Source organism: Euwallacea similis, chromosome 32 (assembly GCF_039881205.1).
Source record: "Euwallacea similis isolate ESF13 chromosome 32, ESF131.1, whole genome shotgun sequence".
In the NCBI taxonomy this organism is placed as follows: domain Eukaryota; kingdom Metazoa; phylum Arthropoda; class Insecta; order Coleoptera; family Curculionidae; genus Euwallacea; species Euwallacea similis.
Genome location: NC_089640.1, coordinates 1684241 through 1706047, shown reverse-complemented (window position 1 = coordinate 1706047; position 21807 = coordinate 1684241). Strand labels below are relative to the sequence as shown.

The following is a 21807-nucleotide window of genomic DNA, read 5'->3' as shown; positions in this document are numbered from 1 at the left end:
GCTTTGGATATTCTAAAACAAAATTAACATTTAGCAATGTGGCAACATATGTAGGCATAGGTGTTTTCAAAATAAATAGGAGTTCCCCCGAAGCAGGGTAAACTGGCTACTCACTGCAATACTCCAAATGTTTCATGTAACTCAATTTATTACTTATCATTTAAATTTATAATTATGTAATTATATTCCTGGAATCCGGGCATTAACACGAAACTAAATACTTTTTTTCTTATACTCATAAACGAATTCTCAAGAAACTTCATTAAAATCAAACAAAAAGAAAAATCAAAATACAGTAGAACTGGAAATTGCAGGGGGTGTTAAAATAGAAATAAGTATGTGGTGACCAAAATTGAGTCTCTTTATTGTGCATTTTAACTCATTTCTGAAAGGGTGAAAGTTTGCTGTTAAAAACATTCAAGAGGTTTCTAAGACTCACACATTTAAATCACATCCGACCCATCCTTAGATAAACGATAATAAAACGACTGTATTGACAGTGTTTTTATTAAAGAAAAAGGTGGAAATTTCTTTAGAATGAAAACACAATGCGGAATTTGAGAGCACGAGTTTTACTTATATATAAGAAGCGCTGATGAAATGCATATTTCCATAACATATCAACACCTGCTGTGCTTTGCGATATTTTACCCAAACCCGTTTAGGTACTCTCAATTCCCAGTCCGTGTAAGTGACGACTAGTTTCGGTCCCTTCGAAAATGTTCCCATGTTTATAGTACACATTAGTGACAAATAAAACAATGGTTTTATAGACAATACTATTTCTTTTTTGTCTTAATATAGAACGCAAATAAAAAATCTACAATTGAACGATGTGGTTAATTTACGCAATAATTTAACAAAGCTTAACAAAGACAAGAAATTTGATGTTAAAAAAAGAGACAAGGAACAACTTGAAAATGTCTGCTTCCACTAGGAACTGCCGTCCTTTATTACGTAGGTGAACATTCTCAACAAAAGAAAACTTAAAACTAAGAACTCTGGTAGCAAATAACAGAGTACTGAATGAATGTTCGGTGGGCATTTAAATTTGCACAACCAATCAACAATCACTGAAATAAATAACAAAACAAAATAATTATTGGGAAATAACTTTTACTTAAAAAACTATCCTTACTAATATAAATACATTGGTATCTTCTAAAATACATAATATTTCTAGTATTTCACAGTGTTTAGGTTATTTTAGAACGTTATTTTCGTTCAAACTTGTGATATTCTACAGGGTGATTCACGACCCATGGTATGTTAGATATTTATAATATAATAGAAATAAATGACACGCATGATTTTTCTGAAAATTGCTCATCGACATAAAATATTTGTTATATTTTCAAAACTGCATTTCTTTGCTTAATGTGACGGTTTGCGTATAAGAACGTGACATATCGTCTTAAAAGCAGTTTAATTGTATTTAAGCCTATTTACCAATATACAGGACATTCTGGTTAAAAAATGCACTTTAAGCAAACGTAGTCTCAAACCGTAAAACAATTAATTTTGAGTTACTACCCTCTACAATATAGAACCACTTTTCCTACATGCTGTATTTCCGAGAATATTTTAGGCCGAGAGCAAGACAAATCACCTATATTTGTAACTTTTGAGAGAAATTTGTTGTTCATTTTTTTCTGCAAACGTTTAGCCTACCATCGACCGTGAACCACGCTGTATACAACATACATCCAAGTGGGGTATTTGTAATCTTCGACCTCGATTTAAAATTCAATAAGGTCAAAAGTTGCCAAGCCTTTACAGAAATTCGTGAGTTCACAGCACGATATGTCCCACAATCGGAGATTACCTAACGGACATTATTTCCGTTGTAATGGATTTTTCATTTTCCGAATCACTTGTTTCCTATCTAACGTATATTACAGTCAACTTCTTAGCAAAAGTGTGTCCTAAAATACTTTTAGCCCTGTAACAGTTACAAAATTTAGGTATAAACCATATTATTGGTTTCATCTCCATGTCAGTCTCTTTAAAATGTCTTTTCTTCCACTTTCTCAGCGTCTGACGACAAAGCCTCGATGAGAGCTTCAACGCAGTTTTTGGGAATTACAGTGCCTAAAGCAAAGACATGACATAAAAAAATGTAATTTGACATTAATAATTAAAAACTGTACGAAGTTTATACTACCCTAAACACAAAACTTCAAGTGAATGGGCCCTTGCACTTCGCAATTAAATTGTCTTGTACTCTAACCAAATCATCGATGTTTGAACACAATCGCGATATTCCATGTTGATTATAGTACGTAAACACGTTAAAAACAAAAGAAACAGGAAACATTTAAAATAACGATACCTCTTCCAATGTGAAACACGTAACTTACCCACAACTTTTAAATCTTCTTCCGTCCTTAATCTAATCACTTGCATTTTATTTTGAACACCCCCTCTTGCCGCTAGGACACCTTCAACTCGACTCCATACGGATAATACGCTCCCACTCACGACATGATATGTGCGCCTTCGAAGTCCTGAAAAAATAATAAATTTTGTCAGATTTGGTGTAGATTTTAGTTGACACTACAACTAAGGAACAGAAGTCCAATTTGGAGATATAAAACTTCCTGCAATAAATTGTTGATTGTGTCCAAGCTGTCTGGCAGGTTACGCCATCTTGCTGAAATCAATACCAGATGCACTTACTCCAGTCAATTAGGAAACGAAAGTCGGTAACCATGAATCGATAGCACTATCCATTAACTGTAATGTTCTGACTGACACCATCGCGGCCTGCGAAAGCTATCTGTGTTAGTCAGATATGTTACCAAACGTCATAAAACAAGGAGTCGAAAAATTCGATCAAATTGCCGCATTGAGTGTGCTACTACAAAAGTCTAAATACCGTCTTAAGACGTCAGAATGAATGGAAATTATTTGCAAACACAGAAAGGGACGTACCCAATTTTTTTCACTAAAATACTTAAACAAAATTGAACTTAAAATATACAAACTTGCAAATTTCTGCAACTTACCGACTTCACATTCATGACCTGCGGTCGCGTTTCGACAATTGCCACGCCAATAGGCATGCGAACACGTATTAACGGACGAATCGTACTGGTCGGTCCATGCCTTTTCGGCATCAGCTGAGTCAACCTGAATAAAATGACTTCACTAGACAACATCACTCAATCTGCATATACGAATACGTTCACGATTTTGCTATAAATGTATTTTTAATGTAGATAATTTTCAAAACGATACATACCTTTTTATATTTTTTTTCAAGTTCCGCCAGGCTTTCTTGCCTAAACTGAAGACCGGTATTTGGTCTGTAGACGGAAAACATTTGGTCTTTTTTGCTTTCTGACTTTTTCTTTGTCGCACTGGCGTTGCCACCGTCCACAGCTACCGCTAATATAGACGTATGCTTGCCATTTCGAACCTTAAAATTAAATTAGATCATTCTAATTAGGTTCCACACTTAGGTATCCAGATCATTAAACGTTAAAAAGAAATTTTGGAGAAAAAAATTCTTTAAAAGAGTCTAACAAAAAGAAAAGTCTTTTGCAGTCCAGTTTCTACTTTAGGAAATAGTTCGAATAAGGTTTTCTTTACAATCTGACTTGCTCTACATACAGCCACAAAGGGACCAAGTTTCCCTGAAATACTCTAAATATTTATGTACAATTATTGTCTGAAAATTTACCTGATGAGACAACCAAAATCCTTCGTTTTCTCCGGAAAGGTCAGAAAACTTATCCAGAGCTTCGGGCCAAGACATGCCTCGTTCCACGTGTACCGTGTGCAGTTCAGTGGGGGCGGTACCAGTGGCGTGCTTCCTAAGGAACGTAACGATGCGCACACGTTTTACCACCTCACCACCTGTGCCTAAATCTAAGATTCCTAAATCGAACCGACCGGTCCTCTTAGCTTGGGTTACGATTGCCGCTAGAGTATCCGTGAAATACCTTGAACATTACAAATTAGTTCAAAACTGTGGTGAATTTGGCATTTTCGAGATTCAAATTAAATTGACATATTTTTGTGGATATGCATTTTTGTTATACACATTTCAGCGACTATTCAAGATACAATAGATGTTTAGCATCGATTCAGCCTCAACCAGAATTTAACTTTCTGTATTCCGAATATTCACGTAAATTATTATCGCTTCAGTATCAGAATAAAACCTAAATTTTCAATAGTCTCACGTAAAATATATAAATTCACTTAAACGTAAATATCTCTATATATCCAGAGAAAAAATCAATTTAATTTTGAACCATCAATGCTCAAATATAAATGTGGATTACCTACTTAAACAACCTATTTTGTAGTTCTACTGGCATACCAAGTATACGGTTAAGGAACTTTGACATATTGTTGTAGTCTTTGTCAAGGGACAAGACTCCTGGCATATTTTCACTATTTACTATGAGACCAACGCCAACCTATAAAACAGTAGATACATTTAAAAATTGGAGATAATCTTATGAATTTAATTAATTTTAATCAACAAAGTTTTTTTATATTAAAAATGAAAAAATCAGTAAAAAATTTCTTATATATTATACAAAAATTACTATAAAGTTGAAGTCCGATGCTTTTTTAACATTATCAACTTACCAAGGCACCAGCGACATCCTTAAAGAACTCGCCTTTATAATCTTTAGGAGGTGGGACGAGAGGCGCATCATATCCCATGATGGCTTTCATGGTCGCCTCTAGGGCCGCTCGACCATATTTGTTGTCAATGTTAAACTGACTCAGATCTCGTGTTTCCGTCGCTCGTCTATCACCATGCGTTAGGGCGCCCAAGCTTTCCAATCTACAGAATACAAAAAGCATGAGCAGAAAGTCGAATCTTCCCTAATAGTAAAAATAATGAGTTACAAATTCAGACAATCTGTTTCGAGTCATCAATTGTCAAGAATGGGTATGCCCTAAAACCAAAAAATAATTTCACAATGTGATTAACTTTAATAATACCCCGTTGAAACGCGACTCGTTTTCAGTTTATACAATTATATTCATAATAATATACAAAATAATATTCAGTTTTCGAAATTCCAATTCGAATGATCCCGTATATTAATGTTGGAAGCCAGTATAACCCAAACACATAATGCTTAAATGTGCTGAGCAAACGAAACTTCGCTTTCGATTTAGGCGTCAATCATGCTCCCACACTTTAAATACTTAAAATCGCTTTATTCAAGTATGAGTCATTCAAAGACGTCAGATTCAATTTTCCTAAATAACGGTACGAAGATTTATCAAAGGAACAGAGATAATAAAATAACCGATAAGCTCGAGGTTTAGGGGTGACAACTAAACTAATAATAAGATTCTATGTATGACATTTTACCTTTTGGCGACTATAGATGCAAATCTCCGCTCACCGGCCAAATCAGAAATGAGGAAAATGTACTCAGGTGCATTAACTTGGTTACTTCGGTGAGTCCTACCGAACTGCTGAATGGCTCTGTCAGCTGACCAAGGTAGTTCAAGTGTTATATGTACCCTTCTTCTTTGGTTTTTGACCCTCCGATCACTAATTGAAATTTATAATATATATTATAAACCTTTTAAATACAGTTTGATTTAGATAAGGGTGAATTCACTTTTTTATATAAAGAGAAATTAAGTTTTTGTTTAAAACGTATATTAAAATAGATTTTGCTTTTTAATCGTTCTATAGCACATGGTTTTTGGAATCATTATATTGTCCTTATCTAGGACACGCTATACATTCATATCATGATGTTATGAGCTATCTGAAGCCTAATATACCCGACATACAATACTTAGTGTATATGGGCCCGTCAACTTCACTTTTAATTTCGCACCAGCACTAGGCCTGGACCAGATTAGACATAGGCAGTTCAGATCCGAATAATTATCTAAGGTGGTGCACCACACATTTAATCAAATTAAATTGAACTGATTGTACCTCTGTAAGGAGATTCCACTAGATGCCGCTTCAGAAATAATGGCAACGTCCTTTTCTCCATCCATAAATCTTTGTTTTTCAGTCAGATTTAACGTTTCTAAGGGAACATCGATTTCCGATCGGCTCTCGTACTGAATGCCTCCATCTTCAGTTTGCACTACTCTACCTTTTCTACCTAAAATATAAAAAAGAAACATGACTATGGAGAGAATTTCATTTTCTGTTAGTGGTAGAGTGCGTATCTTTAAGTTAAAACTAGATAAATAGCTAATAAGTGCGAGTAATGCAATTATATCCTGCTCAAAGGGGGGAAATAAATTTCATTAAATGTCTGAAAAAGTGCCTGTTATCTTTAATTAAATGAAAATATTTTATAAGCGATTCAAAATGATCTCTATTGGCTAGTTTTACCTGTCATTTCTGCAACATTTTCTGGGCCACCCAATTCGTCAATTAACTGATCCAAAGTGTTGGGAGGGAGTTTTTCGCCTAATCTCTCGATCGAATGCAGTAATTCTTCTTTCATGCTGCAAGCTCTTTCGATTGCATCCATAGGCGGTGCTGATGATTTGATCTCAGAACCTCCGTTTGCTTTGGCTGGAGGCGAATTGAAAGAAAATGCCATTATTTTATTTACTAGCCAAAAAGAATACAATATCATAAACTGTTTGGGTACACCAATATATCCAGAAAATGTATATTGATTTAGGCGTTTTCAAAAAACAGAAACTTCAGATTTCCTATTTCTAATATAAAAAAAATCAGTACATAAATTTTTATCATTAATATCTTTTAAATGGAATATAATAAAATTTTAGTTTTAAAACATATACAAACCAATCTGGCGATCAAAATTTCCAATATGGTTGAAATTCTTTAATGGAATTATTTTATATACATTAACTATCATTTTTAAATAAGAAAAACGCGCTTACCTTTACTTGTTTTTTGCGTTATGAGCATAGAAAGCTTATCTTGTGTTGACTGCCGCTTTTTTGGAGATTTCTTCTGTTTTTTACCTTTTTTCTTGTTCCTGCTCCAAGGATCGTTGTCTGAGTCACTGAAAAGAATTAAGTAAAACTAAATCAACAAAATTACATTAAAATAACCTTTTAACATATAAATTATAAAAACGACGCTATTCGGAGGAAATAGTAAATTTAACAAATATTACCTATCAGAATTAAACGGGTTGAAATCACTAGACTGATTACTGTCACTATGACCCTCGGAAATTTCACTCTCGTTATCTGACATTTGAAAGTCCGAATCGCTTTTTTCACTGTTATCCGTATCCGAGGTTGACCACTTATTTCTTTTCACCGCTCTTTGCGCGGCTTGTCTCATGGGTTTCCTCTTTTGTGCGGAACTTCCTTCTTCCGAACTCCCGTTGACTGCCTTTTTGGGTATCATATCCACCCCTCCACCGATGCCCAATAATTTTTGTATCCTATTTCGGTCAGGGGCAGGAAAGTGTTTCTCAACTAGAGTCTGAAACACTCCTGAAAAAGAATTGGTAGTAGAGGACCTACGTAGAAGCGATGCCTGCAAACCTTTCGCCGTTGATACAAAATCGGTCAGTTCTCCATCATCTCTCTCCAATTGTTCTAAGGTCCTTGCTTCGCCAGTACTTTGGAGACCTATCACAACACATTTGCCCATTTTAATTGCCTCACGGGCTACCGCTACTGCATGCTGTACTTTGGCTGCTATACATAAGTATTTAAAGAATCTGCACAGTAAAAAAAATTATCACCATATATTAGATATGAAGATTATGACATATATAACAATATAGGTACCTTTGATGAGCGGACCAGAACTGTCCCCACATAGTTTTCCTCATGCGGTTTTCCGCGTCTACTAATTCCGCTGCCTCGTGAAATTTTTGCATGGCCTCGACCCACAGTTTAACACTGGCATCGTATACCTTTTCAAAGTCTTTTGAAAGTGGCACCTCTTCAATTTTGAACGATACCCCGTGAAAACTTAATTGTCTAGCTATATACATTCCTACGATGAAAATTACTCGATTAAAAACAGATTGATAGTTCAAAATTACTAATACCTCTTAACTTCATGTCCATTGCCACTATTTCCATTGCTCCCACACCACGTTTTTCCACAGCCGAAATAAAGTCTGCAAATTCTTTAAATGGTGTCCCCTCACCCCATAGGCCCAGGCGTACCATATAGGCCATATTTCGGGGTTCTGACGCTCCAGTTGCAGATGCGTACACGACGCGTGCTTTCGGAAGTTTATTTTGGAGTTCCAACACAGTAAGACCTATAAACGAGTGCAAAATATTTGTTATTAAATCCCAGAAAAAATATGACTGTAGAATTTGACATCGTTCCCACAGCGTATCATGTTCTTAATACACTGTGAATTAATGAAAAAATTAACAAAAACAATATTTTTTGTACAAGTGTATGGCAACCTTGAAATTTTCTGTGATGAATTAGATGCCATAGGACATCAGAAGTTAAATAGATTAAATATGACTTACCCGTTTTAGTTGGTTTAGATGATCCAACGGGACACAAATTTTTGGCTCTGTGACACTCGTCAAACACTATAAGGCCGTCGAAATCCTGACCGCACCATTGAAGCAACTGCTTTAACCTGGATTTATATTTCCCCCCTGCGGAATTACTTTCACCGATCAGCGCAGAATATGTGCTAAATATTACTCCTCTTTTCACGTTGTTATTTACAGCTGAGGAAATCTTAGCATACTAAAAACATAAATGAATCACCCATAGATATTTTTTATAAAATATAATAATCCACCTTAAATTTATTAAGGGGATGGACTTCAATTTTTCCAGCTCCGATGTCACGTAGATCCCTTTCGGCGTCATATTTAAGGTCATTAGAAACGGAAACCCAAATAGCTCTTTTTCGTCCTTTCAAATAATTCTCAAATATAATTCCCGCAATTGTTCGACCTTTTCCCACACCAGCTCCATCTCCTATAAAACTTCTCACATAAGTCTTGATCTTAAAACGTTAGACTCATATACCTACCTATTAAAAATCCAGCTCGACTTCCATCAGGAAGTATATGTTCATGTGCTTGAGAAGCATAGGTAATACTCTCTAGTTGCAGAGCGGATAAAGCTCCAGTTTTAATTGTATCCTCAGGTAGAGATACCTTGTACCACACGTCTACTGGTGCCACCGACGACAACGATGCAGTCTCTACTACTGGGTCTGGATGCTTCCTTCCTGAAATGCAACTAAGATAATTAGTATAAAAACAATAAGATAAATGCATCAGGACTTGCCAAGCTTAAGCTTTGACGGCATGTAATCCGCATAAGTTTCTGCTACTCCTAGCTCTTCGTCGTCAACTTCTTCTTCCTCTTGATGTTGTGGCATCATTGGTTTATTGTCCATTTGGTTCATCCACATTTGCTGGAGCGCCTATTTATTAAATATTCCGCCAAATAAAACAAAAACGAGAGCTTTCACCACCAACCTTATTACTTAAAGGACCTCCCCATTGTGCCATTGGATTTGAATTGTACAACATGGAGGAGAGATTCTGCAAAATTGGGTTAGCATATGGTCCTCCTCCCATTCCATATGCCGCCATTTCCACTACAATTGAAAAAACCTGGGTAATAATTGTTGAAAACTTATCTTTCACTTTTTCTGAACCTCAAGGGCCCAGAAGTGTTATCACAAGCTTAGCTGAAAATTATGGTGACAAAAGAGTATCAGGTGCTTTTAATAAAATCGCCGGGAAGTGCGCGTAGTGCATGCAACTGAAATAATTATTAATAAGCAATATATGTACATTCTAAAATCAATAGTTATCTCGTTAACATCAAACATGATTGGTTCTAAATTGATCTAATACGAATACACCTTCTAGAATGCAAAAAAAAATTATTACAGCGCGAACAGCTTTGCAGGTCCCCGAGCATCTAATCATCTAAGAAGTACCCAATGCAACACTGGAGATCTCCTAAGCCAGGCAGACTATGATGCAACTCAATTCTGTTTTTGCCAGGGTTTCCAAAGTTGAAAACTCAGAAAATATGTTTCTTTCTTAAAGCACCCTAAAATAATTTCCCTTGCGAATGAAGATAGTGTAGAAAATTTCATTAAAAAATATTTTTAGAGTATCACTCTCCAACAAATGTAAAAAATATGCAAATCCCAGTATTGCTTCATAAAGCATTGAGGATTTTTTTTTTGGATTAAACTTTAATACTTTACAGTATGTAAAAATAAAATTAGGTTGGTACCTGAATAGCATGGAACAACGCTTAGGTCAATTTTTAGGCAAATCTTTTTTTGTACTTGTATATATCTGCAAAATAGAATTCTACATCGAATTCTGGATAATTAAAAGAATTTCTACTTTTTAAAATATTTGGAAACCCTAGAATCAATTACAGAGTCACACAGCCATCGAACTTACTCTGCTGCAAAAACCGTGCTGCGTTTAAGGCGGCAGCGGAGGCGGAAGCCGCCCCTGACCCACCAGGGCCTCCCTGATGGCCGAAACCAAACATATTGGCCATGGGGCCTCCTGTCAAACTGCTCAGCATTGAAGCCATCGCGGCTAGGTCGCCCATACCGGCCGAATTGGCTGGACCACCAAATGGAGGGCCCACTATAGAATTTTCTCGTGGAAAATAATGTAACGACATCCGAATATAGGTGGCAATTCTCAACTGATAATTCATAAAAAATTATATAATATCTAGGTTTTATCTTCTTTTGAGTATTACATTACCTAAACTTGAAATTCCACCACTATAATTCCAGAAACTATAAAATTACACAACAAAAATTTCACATATTTTTATGTGAACTTGATAAGTTCTTGAACTATTCACACTAAAATTATTTACAAAACTTTGCGAAAAAACTCAGTTTCCACAATTCAAATGGTAATGCAAAAATCCCTAACAGAACAGCCACGATGTAATCAAATTACCTGGTTGTCGCATCATGTCATACATAGCATTGGGGTGTATATTCATGCCTGGCATGCCGCCCATCATTTTGCTATTCATACCCAGGGACCCAACTGGCATTTTGATGTCAGGTTTCAAGTCTTTTTCTTGTTTCAGTTTAGTGTCACGGTTCTCTGCTATTGCCGCAGCCGTAGCTAAATCTTTGCCACCGCCTAATCCAAATTTAGTAAATAATTATTTACATCAGAAGTCCAGTAAGTAACATCTAATGAATGTGTATCGTATATTATTTTATTTCATCTATCGCCTAATTCACAAAATATTTGTTTCAATTCAAATTAAAAATGTTTCTTGAAAATACGGCGAACGCCATATTTTTCTATTAAATAAATCAATAATTAGTGGCTACATACAATTATTACTTGCCTTGAAGAAACATTTGTCCTTTAATCTTACCTGGAACCTCTATCTTATCAGGGTCTTCGTCATCGTCAAAATCACTTCCTGACAGCTCTTCTTCGTCCATGGCTTTTTTGGACTATTGAAACAGGATTAAATCAAAAGTAAGTCAAACTGTATGACTACGAAAATTATTAAATCTAAAAATTAAAGAAAATTATTAAGCATAATGTCGTGCTAAGCGTGGGTCTCCTGGATTAATCTGTTTTGTATCAACATATTTTCATTATTTGTTTGATAGAATATTCAATCAACTTTTGTTTAAGAAAGCTTTATTGTCAAACAGCCTTTTCAAGAGAATGATAATTTGTGGATATTCAGGCATGTAAACGCATTGAATATAGATATTAGAGAATTAACTTCTAAAATCTCTAAATAAATGCCATAATTTTCACTTTTTTGAGACATATTGAGAAAGCTGAAACCTCTTTTTCATTTAGTTAAATGGAGAATAGGATGCATAATATAGGGAATGATGAAATAAATTATGTGTTACATTTTGTTTTTTTTTTAATTTATTCACTTTTCTGAAAGATATTGGAGATGATTCAAAATATGTTATAACAAAGTGCCAGAAACTTAAATACTACAAAATTAAATTATGGCAAATATGCGTAATTTAACGTTATAACGTATACATTACTGCGAATTACATATAAGCACCTTGTAAATAATTAAAAACCCAAACATCACATAAGTTACTAAGTGTGTTACATCAACGAATTTATAATAAAAAGTGGTGTTAAAATCAACTGGAAAAACAAAAATAACTTATAGATTTGCTTGCATAGTGAAAGTACTTCCTTAAATGCTTAAATTCTCTCCCATTTAACTGGATATTTTTATTATCCAATATTATCCTTACATTGGAAACACTATGTATTATTTCGTGCGCAGTATGGTTATCGTTTTTGCACCAGTGAGCTAGCGGTAACTTTGCAAAAAAGGCTGTAAAGTTTTTGTGTGTTTGGAAGCCGTCGAATCGTTTATAAAATGATTCAGTTAAGTTCTAGCATGGTGACAAACAAGATTTTTGTTGTGTGGAATAAAATAATATTTCAAGGAAATGGGATGTTTTTTATTTTAAATACTTGTGATATATGTGACTAGTGTGGCTAACATTTAGTGAGTTAAAGTGGGTGTTGTGTAATTGTCATTTAATGAGTAAAAATGAAATTTGTCAAAAACTTTTTCTCCTTTTGTGATGAAAGTGATAAAAAGTGAAGGAAGCCCATACTGTTGGTGCAATGAGAGTAGATTGGGATAACATGGATTTATAGTTTTAATTAAAAGGAAAGGTTCTGATTTGTGTCTCACCTTCAATTTAATCCATTAAATAAATAAATGCATAGAAAAGTTGATATTTACTTATAAGAAAGTAATATTTTAATTAGCTAAGTACAGATCCCCATCTGCATTCATAATATGCCAAATTTTTTTTATTTTTTGTAATGTTCTCTAATGAAACCTGACAGAGATGTTATTAGGGGCTTATTTTGAACAAAAAAAATTAGAATATGAATTAATTTTTTGAAAACTGCTAGAAATTATAGAAATTATTAAGCAAAAATGATCAAAGAGTAGCAAACCTAAATTTAAAAATGAAATAATATATGGTATGTCCCATTTAATATATTGAAGTTGCTACACTTGATTATCATTTAATTGCACTTAGCTTAATATAAAATACCTACCATTTTCAGTACTCATTAAGAAATAAAAGTAAATGTGAAAATAAATAAATCTTTTAAAATACTCTGTTGGCAAAAATTGAGACTGATGAATATTAATTTCCTTTGGCTACCTTTGGGCTCTTTACACTTATCCAGCCAAAATTCTCTGAATCTCATAAAGCCCCAAAACACATATGGAAAATCTATGTATCATCGCAACTCACCACAGCATTTGATCATTTAGTTAATTTGTATTATATTATTGTTATTTTATATTAAGTTATTCATGCTGAAGATTATAATAGGGGTCTATTCTTAATGGTAATATTGGCGCGAAAGCAACCATTATTTCACATAATAATCAACAATTTTAAACAAACTCTAACAATGGATGCTTTGTTCAAATCTTATGTAATTGCTTTAATCAAATTTAATAGAGAACTATGTAGTTAATGCTCTATTAGATCTATTATGACATTGAAGATAACATTATTCTTTTCACCTAGCAGTGAACACATGTGTACAGTACTTGGTCAATGGGTTGAATGGAGATTTAAAGTTGGAACTAGCTCAAACCCAAAAGCATACATTTCTGTTCTAAGACAAATATGGCGTGCACCAACGCCCTAAATGACGGTCCAGACCCTATTAGCAAACCCAAGAGACCCAACTAATCAACAATGTCCCAATAGAAGCCCCAAATTAGAAAAATCGAATATTTGTTTTTTTGTATTTTTTGGTTATGAATTTTTAAACGCAGGTCTAGGGCGGAAAAAAGGATAAAAACAACGAATTATAAAAAATCAATGCACTCTACCGCTTAAAGTGATAAGAAAGCAGCTACTCCATTGGAAATTAAAGGGAAATCTCCAAGAAAAACGCAAAAATAAACAGATTAAAGCAGGGAAGGAATGACGGTAACAAAAAAATGACATTACCATTTTTTTTCGGCCAGCTATTTCTCATGCAAAATCGGGATAAAGCACTCAGATTTTAGCGAAAATTCAAAGTCTACGATATCTACTTTGCGTTTAACGCTAGCACTAACTTACAACTTTCTTAGATCGGGGCATTTTTCAATTTTAAAAGCGGAAACACTTCAAATGGAATTCTGCAAAACACGCCAAAACGCCATTCGATTTCGATTACCCATCATGCACTAGTGCGACGTTGCCAAATGAGTATTGGTAAATCTGAACTATAAATTTGTGAAGGAACTATGAATTGAGTTATTGCATTATTAGCAACTGTAAAGCAAATATAAATATTCAAAATTAAGGGCAAATTTTTCTGTCATAAAGGTTTAAATAGGCTCGTGATAATGTTGTATTATATTGGTAAAGAATATCTGTTAAATTCTTTGATACTTCCTATGATATGAAAACTTGGCAATGTTTTACTCATGTTGCCAACATTGATTTCTAGGGACAGAAGAAGAAAAGACACTGAAAAGTTAGGGACTTTTTAATTTTGTATGCTGAATTTCAGATTTAGCTGACAGAGGGAGCACCACTCGCTGCAGAGTCCTTTACTACTCTATAATTCTAGCGTGCCTGAATTGTGTTCTGGTGATTCAAATTTAATTTCAATTGAGTGTGTTGTGTTTCTTATTCTCAATCTAAAATTTTGTGGTCAGTAGATAAAATTAAGACTGAAATGAAACTATATATAGGGATCAGGATTCAGCAAACCAAAATCATCTTGCAAAACGTTTTCTACATATTTTGTTCTGTTTTGAGTTTGATTGAAGGAATTTCTAATTTTTTCGGTTTCAAGCATATATTTTTTTCCCTTTTTAGGAGTCTTTGACTTTACATCACGTAGAATAAGTTACATGTTATTTTAATTAAAGTGAAAAATAGTATATTGGTGAGATTGACTACACGATACATGTATTTGTATACTATGCACATATATTATAACGGGTGATCATTAAAATAAAACGCAACATTGATTAAGGAATTTGCTATTAAACGTCTTATTAATAATCGAATTTATCCCAAACATACCTCTGACATTTCAACGCTTATTTGAATTTTTTTTATTATCGCTGTTTAGGTATATGCACACTCACACTAGTGGTAGAAAGTAGGGAGTTAGAGAAGACAAAATTGAAAACATTATTTTTCTCTTCGCACAGAAAGAAACGATGTGTCGTTTGAAAACAGTTTCTTGAGGCTATATCTGTGTTTTTTTCAAGTTTTCTTTAATTAATTAAATATTTATTTAATGAAATTAACTTTTTGACGAGGAAAAGTAGTTTGCATTTAAAATAATAATAACCATAAAAATTAATAATATAATATAATCTGTAAGTGATAACGGACCGTAAGCTACTTCCATTACTTCCACTTGAAAACATATAATTTTGAAATATCAGTTAAGTATCTCCCGGATTCTTGCAATATAAACATAAAAATGTGGCCGGAAATTGAAATAGCACTAAAAGAGAAAAGACGGGAAATAGCTCTTAGCGGCGCCCATGTTACCGAGAGGATTGAAAAAAATGGACTTGATCCTTCAATTTACACCTTAACAGAGTTAAATTTTTTAAGTCTAACTGGCACAGGTCTTCCCGAGCTCTCCTCAGATATCTCAAAACTAAGTAACCTACAAACGTTGATTTTGCATTCTAACAAAATTCAACAGCTGAATGAAGAATTAACCAAACTGACGAAGCTGAAACACCTGGATCTCTCTTGTAATTGCATTGTTAATATACCTGACAACATTGGCTCATTATCTCAGTTGGCTACTTTAAATTTGTCTCATAACAAGCTCACCAGCTTTCCTGCTCTACTGTCAAATTCGAAACTTGCAGTACTTGATTTATCTCATAACAATTTGACCACATTTCCCAATATCTGTAGTCAAGACATGACTAATTTAAGCGAGTTGAAGCTACAAGGGAATGAGATTGATATAGTTCCAAGTAATATTAGCACCTTGCCTGTTTTAAAAATTTTGGATTTGAACAATAACAAATTAAAAGCATTGCCTGGAGAACTTTCAGATTGTCTTAAGCTAAAAGGTAAGTTTCTCTTTTCATTACGTGAGATTAGAACTTTCCCCAGATAATTTAATTAATAATATATATTTTATATTATTTTTACCAACTTTTTAATGACAAACTTTCAACTTTGGATGCACCAGTTAAGATTAAGACCCCTTTTGACTACACATACCTCTATTGGTAACTATTGATAGATTTTCATTATATCATTGTAGAACTCAATCTTAAGTCGAATCCAATTGACGATCGACGACTTTTAAAACTTATCAATCAATGCAGAACAAAACAAATAATTGATTATGTAAACCAAAATTGCTCACGAACCGTTAATGAAGAAAATGGAGTTTTAAAGGGGGGAAAAAGAGGTTCCAAGCTACGCCAGAAAACTGAGGATTCCGAAGATGAAACTAAAAATGAGGAAACAAATTTCAAATACAGTATTACCGTGAAACCAGCAGATGAGAGTTTTAAAGTGGTTGTTGAAAACTCAACAAAGGCAATTCGAGAGCACATCGTTTGTTGCCTTGTGAATAATATAACTTTTAATGAAGATAATTTCAAAGATTTTATAAAATTGCAAAATAAACTTCATGATGGAATATGCAACAAGAGAAATGCAGCGACGATAGCAACGCATGATTTCAAAAAATTGGTAAGATAACCCTTAATATTAAATAGGGAATATTGCGAAGTATGGAAGTAAATAAGGGTAGCTCTCTCTCCATAAACTTACACTAATCAACGGTTGCTATTTAAATTACTATCGAGCCCAGTGATGTCCCCACATGAGGATAAATAAATCTTTATTTATATTTTTACCGATTTCCACAAATTTTTAGAATTCTACTACAATTAAATATACAACTTCACCAGCAAAGGAATTGCGAATTAAACCCTTAAATAGGCCCGTGGAAGTAACTGGTGCCGAGTTATTTACAAAACTTCAAACAGAAGCAAATAATTTAAGAAAGGAGAAAAAACGTAGCGATTATTCGGGAATACACAAATATTTATATCTCATAGAAGGAAAATCAGCTTACCCCTGCTTGGTCAATGATGTAGGAGATGTAGTATCATTTCCTCCAATAACGAATGCAGATATTTCAAAGGTGAGTACCAAAGCAGGAAATTTTCACTTTCTGCAATATGAGTTTTGATAAGGAAAAACGTTAAAAAACTTGAATTGTAATGACACTAGATTGAGCCAACTACAAAACAAGTGTTTATCGAAGTTACGAGCTCGACTTCACAACTCATTTGTAAAACGGTTCTCACAGACTTACTGAAAGAGATGGTCCAGCTATTTGGCACGGACTTGCAAGTTCAACAGGTGCGAGTTTTGGATGAAGAACTAAAGTTAAAATTGGTTTATCCATCAAAAAATGACCTTAAATTCGATGAATATGCCGGAATTAAAGTAATTAGGGACTAATGCTGCATTGCCTTGAAAATATAAGAAGTGATAAAAATTCATCCAAATAAAAATAGGTCATTAATTTGAAATAATGGTCTATTTTATTAAATGCAAGTGTGATTTTTTTTTGTGCCACTATTGCTTAGGCAGTACCCCAGTTTTAAGGTAAGTTCATGTAGGAGAGTAGTTTAAATTTAACATAAAAATAACGTGTAAACTCGTCGATAAAAGCGAGATGACCAGTTACCTAGGGTAGAATATTTTGTTTTTCAGATATAATTTTCCTATAGATTTTTGTTTCTAGTTTTTTGTTGTTATCAGGTCTCTCGAAAGCGGCACATTTTTTTTGTTTAGTAGACACTAAAATTTGCTTGGTTTAATTTAAAATTTTCTTAATTTTTAATAACTACTAGTTGTAAGGTATGCAGTCCTCAGCATGTTTTTGTGTGTATATTAAGGAAAGGTTTAGAATATTAACCGATTTCATGGCACATGTTAACTTATCTTTACTTTATGGTACTATTAATCGTACGCATTTACGTCTTACATATATAACATGACACATACTAGGTAAATAGATTGTAATTCTTTACCTAGGTTAATTCTAATATTAAACATTGCTCAGATTTGCCAAAAAAGTGCCTATGTATAAGCCAATGAAAATAGTTTGTTAATATTTATCATTCTAATATTTCGAAATTAGTGACGTATTTTTTAGTTTTATAGTGCATAAGTGTAGGGTGGCCGTGGAAAGATTATGCCCAGTATTTCGTTCCCAAAAGAAGTTGCACAAAATTGCTGAGTTTTTCATGTTTACATCTTTGGTAAGTGTATAGGGCGTTAAAACTGCATCGCATACTTTGATTTTGTTTTATAATAACTTGTAATATCCCGTATTTTGCTATTACTGTAATAAAGTTTGTTTGATACTAAAGCTTTAGTATACTAACTAATGGTACCAAGTTCTATAAATCAGACCCTCAGTGAAAATTTATTGGGATATTTCCTATTACCTGTCACAGATTGTAGTAGAGTTGATTTTAGGGTGTTACACTTTACAACGTAGGTATTTTAAAATACGTGACATGTCTATTGACAGGTTGTTAAGTATCTAATTGGCCAAAAAATGTACTGTTGTTTGACCTTCAAGTATATTGGTGAAAAACGTAAACAATGAAAATATGCCAGAGGCGTTATTGGTTTAATTCTTCATCGTATCGAAATTCGATTTAAAATGTTTGTTCTTTAGGATACGACGTTGGACTAATTCAGTATTGTGCGCCAATGGACTTTCTGTGCTGATGAGTAAAAATGAAATTTATTAATATCAGGACAATTTTATTAATACTATACATATACGTACTTACCTAGAATTTATAATATCTTAAATCTTATTTAAGTATTTATTAAAATGCCTGAGGAATCACATCGTTTACTATTTCATAAACATATATTTTTTTGACATCTTCATGAAAAATTATCCAATTGGAAAGACGTGGATCCAATTGGATAGAAGTGATACTATAATATCAATGTATAGCCAAAAGCACTGTTAACTGACAAATACTTCCATTTGCCAACGAGAAACATTTAACATTGCACGGCATTATTCACGCATAATGCCGGTTCTCAGCTCAATGAAATGTGTCTACTCCTTCTAATTTATTAAATTTGAAATAACGTTTACTTTTTTCGGATTATGCGGTTGAGGAATTATATTGAGTTACAGTAATAATTAAATTAGAGTATATTGTTACTCTATTTTCATGAAAGAGTCAATTATTATAAAATTTATCAATAATTTGCACCAATATTACCATTAATTAACTTATTATGTTTTGTTTAAACATTCAAATCAGTAGTAGTTTTCACATTACGTAGATGTTAAAATATCAAGCGCTTAAACATTATCCTTTGGTTAATGCACTACTTGCTTCATTTACATGTCCCTCCTTATTAAAGAAACCTACCACATAAAAAAAAACTATAAGAACCATAAAAATTTAGCAGAATAACACGAATTTAAATTGACTAGTATATTTTTACTACTAATTTATAACAATAATTAGGGATCATAACCATTTTTAGGTTTGGGTACATCAAAGGTTACCTCACAACACAAGATTAGGACATTGTCATGAAATTACGCCATTAGCAAGCAAACAGGAGTCGAAAGTATCCCTTACGCACATCATAATATTTAATCATATTACTACGATCTCAAAATAATGGTAAATTTTATGATGGAACGTGCTATCTTATATAATAAGTATGTTAATACATGGGTTTTTAAATTGCCGTAAAAAGGCAGAATTCGATATTACAACAGAAACAATTGATTTGGATTTAAAATCTAAATATTTTGCAAGCAAACATTACTTTGTTTATATTAAATAAAGGCTTTAACAGGAATGTAAATAAGACGGGAAAAACAAAGTCTTGATAATGTTATTAGACTAAACACTTCGCTATGAAGAAAAGAACTAGAAACTGCTACTGCTGTTTACTATTTTGTTCCAACTATTGAATCAAGCACTCCTTAACTTAAATTTTTCGAGCCCCGTTTCTTGTACGAACATATACCACTAACCATAAATTTAATATGTTTTACTTACGATGAAATTGGATAAACGAGTCATCATCCTTAAGGATGAACGATTATTTATGACCAAATATATTTTTGAAAGCAAAATTTCTATTCGACATTTATTTCTGCATAACGAGTTTTTCCAATTTCAATTGATAATGCGATAATTCTCCAGATTTTAAAATCAAGTGTTTACTCCGGCTTCTTTAAGAGCTTCTTCCGTTCGTTTATATCAATAATAGAGAGGTTTTTAGCGGCCACAATGCAATGTAGAAGAGATATAAACGTTTTTGCTAGCATAACCGGAGCCGACAAATATAATATTATTTTCAGGAGTGGAAAACCTAAAACTATAGGGTTCAATTAGTTTCCATAAGTTGAAAATTAAATTGAATTCGCGATAGAGTTGTTCCAGATACCAAACATACAAATGTCAATTATATTATTATTTACAACATTTAAACTAAATTCTTTAAGTGGGAAATTTTGCCACTTTAATTAATCCAACTTAACTTAAAATTTTTTAGTACAAATAAAGACCAGTTCCTTCAAAAGAAAAATTGTGACATGCTCACTAACTTATACTTACCAAGAGGGCCTGGTGTGAAATAGTAGAGATAGAGTGATGCAAAAAATGCCTCGTTTCCAAAACACATGAAAAACAAAACAATTCGATTCGTGTAGTAAACATTCATTATGGGATTTTCTGACATATCAATAAATTTGTGGCTTTGTTTTCCCTGTAAAATACTCCTAGAAAAATGTACAAAGTGATTGTAAACCATAATTATACTATATAGTGAAACATACGAGTGCAGATAAATCCAATGGCATGCAACATCAATACACATGGAAAGAAGTAAAGGAAACATGGCATTGGGGTACAAATGGGCCAAAACTGCAACAAGTCCCATTGTTCCACAGCGATCAGTGAGTTGATCTAGCATAGCCCCAAACTTTGTCCCCTGGTTAAAATATCTGTAATAAAATATAAAACGTTATTAGTTACGAATTCAAAGCCTGGGACCATTACTTTCACAAAGTAATTTAACAACATTTTTTATTTTTATGAGTATATTTTACCTTGCTGCATGTCCATCTACTACATCAAGTAAAGCTGACACCACATAGCACAGGGATGCAATCACATAATTTGTGGGCATGAAGTAAAAAGATATTAGTGCCAGTATTACTCGAGCATAGCCTGTAGGAGTTGAGTTGTTTTAAATAGGTTTATTAAATAAAATTTAAGTTTACCAACCAATTATATTGGGTACAAATAAAAAAATGTTTTCTTCAGTTTGTTCAGTCATGAGGAATTCTTTTGAAGATTGGTGAGATTTTAATTCAGTTTAATTTAGTGTTATAAAAAGTATATTTCAGACTCTTGCTTTGTTATTGTTTTATATAACTGTTACTTATGCTTTTAGTACGGCTTTTCTTAAATGAATTAACTAATTAATACTTTAATTAAACTCTGACATCCAACAGGACTTATCAAACATCTCTTTTCAATTATATCATTCTGTCACCATGTGTAAAACGAGGTTGCCAAAATGAACATCGCTTTTAGCATTACAGTTAGCAAGTGTGTATTTCAAAAACGTAGGAATGGTTAAACATTCCACAAATATCTCAAGTACAAATTTTTAATTTTCCTTTTGATGTGGATTGGAAGAAAAAATATTAATGGAAAAAGAAGTAGTACCGGAGTCCCAACATAAATTAAAAATATTGATTTCAGTATTTTAATGCTAATGCTGGCAACACTGCCAGAACTCTTTATTCTAT

At 33.3% G+C, this 21807-nt stretch overlaps 3 protein-coding genes across 6 annotated transcripts; 1 reads left to right on the top strand and 2 right to left on the bottom strand.

Moving 5' to 3' along the window:
* Window positions 1–765: 765 nt before the first annotated feature.
* Window positions 766–14158, bottom strand: sno (strawberry notch). 4 transcript variants are annotated; one of them, XM_066404067.1, is made up of 24 exons: window positions 13941–14158; window positions 11327–11469; window positions 10891–11082; window positions 10369–10563; window positions 9418–9539; window positions 9220–9362; window positions 8964–9160; window positions 8727–8908; window positions 8443–8671; window positions 8001–8219; window positions 7735–7945; window positions 7486–7664; window positions 7107–7434; window positions 6868–6992; window positions 6344–6529; window positions 5933–6107; window positions 5348–5533; window positions 4606–4807; window positions 4297–4430; window positions 3686–3947; window positions 3245–3421; window positions 3009–3132; window positions 2361–2507; window positions 766–2091 (listed from the first exon to the last, which is right to left on the bottom strand). In XM_066404067.1, the coding sequence occupies exons 2-24, from the start codon at window positions 11394–11396 to the stop codon at window positions 2006–2008; spliced, it is 4071 nt and encodes a 1356-aa protein (XP_066260164.1). In that variant the 5' UTR covers window positions 11397–11469; window positions 13941–14158; the 3' UTR covers window positions 766–2005. The 4 variants fall into 4 exon arrangements, with proteins under 4 accessions (XP_066260164.1, XP_066260163.1, XP_066260165.1 ...); XM_066404066.1 differs by having other exon boundaries at window positions 11327–11408; window positions 14055–14156; XM_066404068.1 differs by having other exon boundaries at window positions 14055–14141.
* Window positions 14159–15236: 1078 nt separating this feature from the next.
* On the top strand, window positions 15237–18363 carry LOC136418011 (leucine-rich repeat-containing protein 47-like). The gene is made up of 4 exons (XM_066403900.1): window positions 15237–16033; window positions 16231–16667; window positions 16855–17124; window positions 17214–18363. The coding sequence occupies exons 1-4, from the start codon at window positions 15421–15423 to the stop codon at window positions 17445–17447; spliced, it is 1554 nt and encodes a 517-aa protein (XP_066259997.1). The 5' UTR covers window positions 15237–15420; the 3' UTR covers window positions 17448–18363.
* A 450-nt stretch (window positions 18364–18813) lies between these two features.
* Window positions 18814–21493, bottom strand: Pis (phosphatidylinositol synthase). Its single transcript, XM_066403957.1, has 5 exons — window positions 21278–21493; window positions 21100–21220; window positions 20827–20994; window positions 20606–20769; window positions 18814–20366 (listed from the first exon to the last, which is right to left on the bottom strand). Exons 1-5 carry the CDS (start codon window positions 21327–21329, stop codon window positions 20209–20211), a joined length of 663 nt encoding a protein of 220 aa, XP_066260054.1. The 5' UTR covers window positions 21330–21493; the 3' UTR covers window positions 18814–20208.
* Between the last annotated feature and the right edge of the window lie 314 nt (window positions 21494–21807).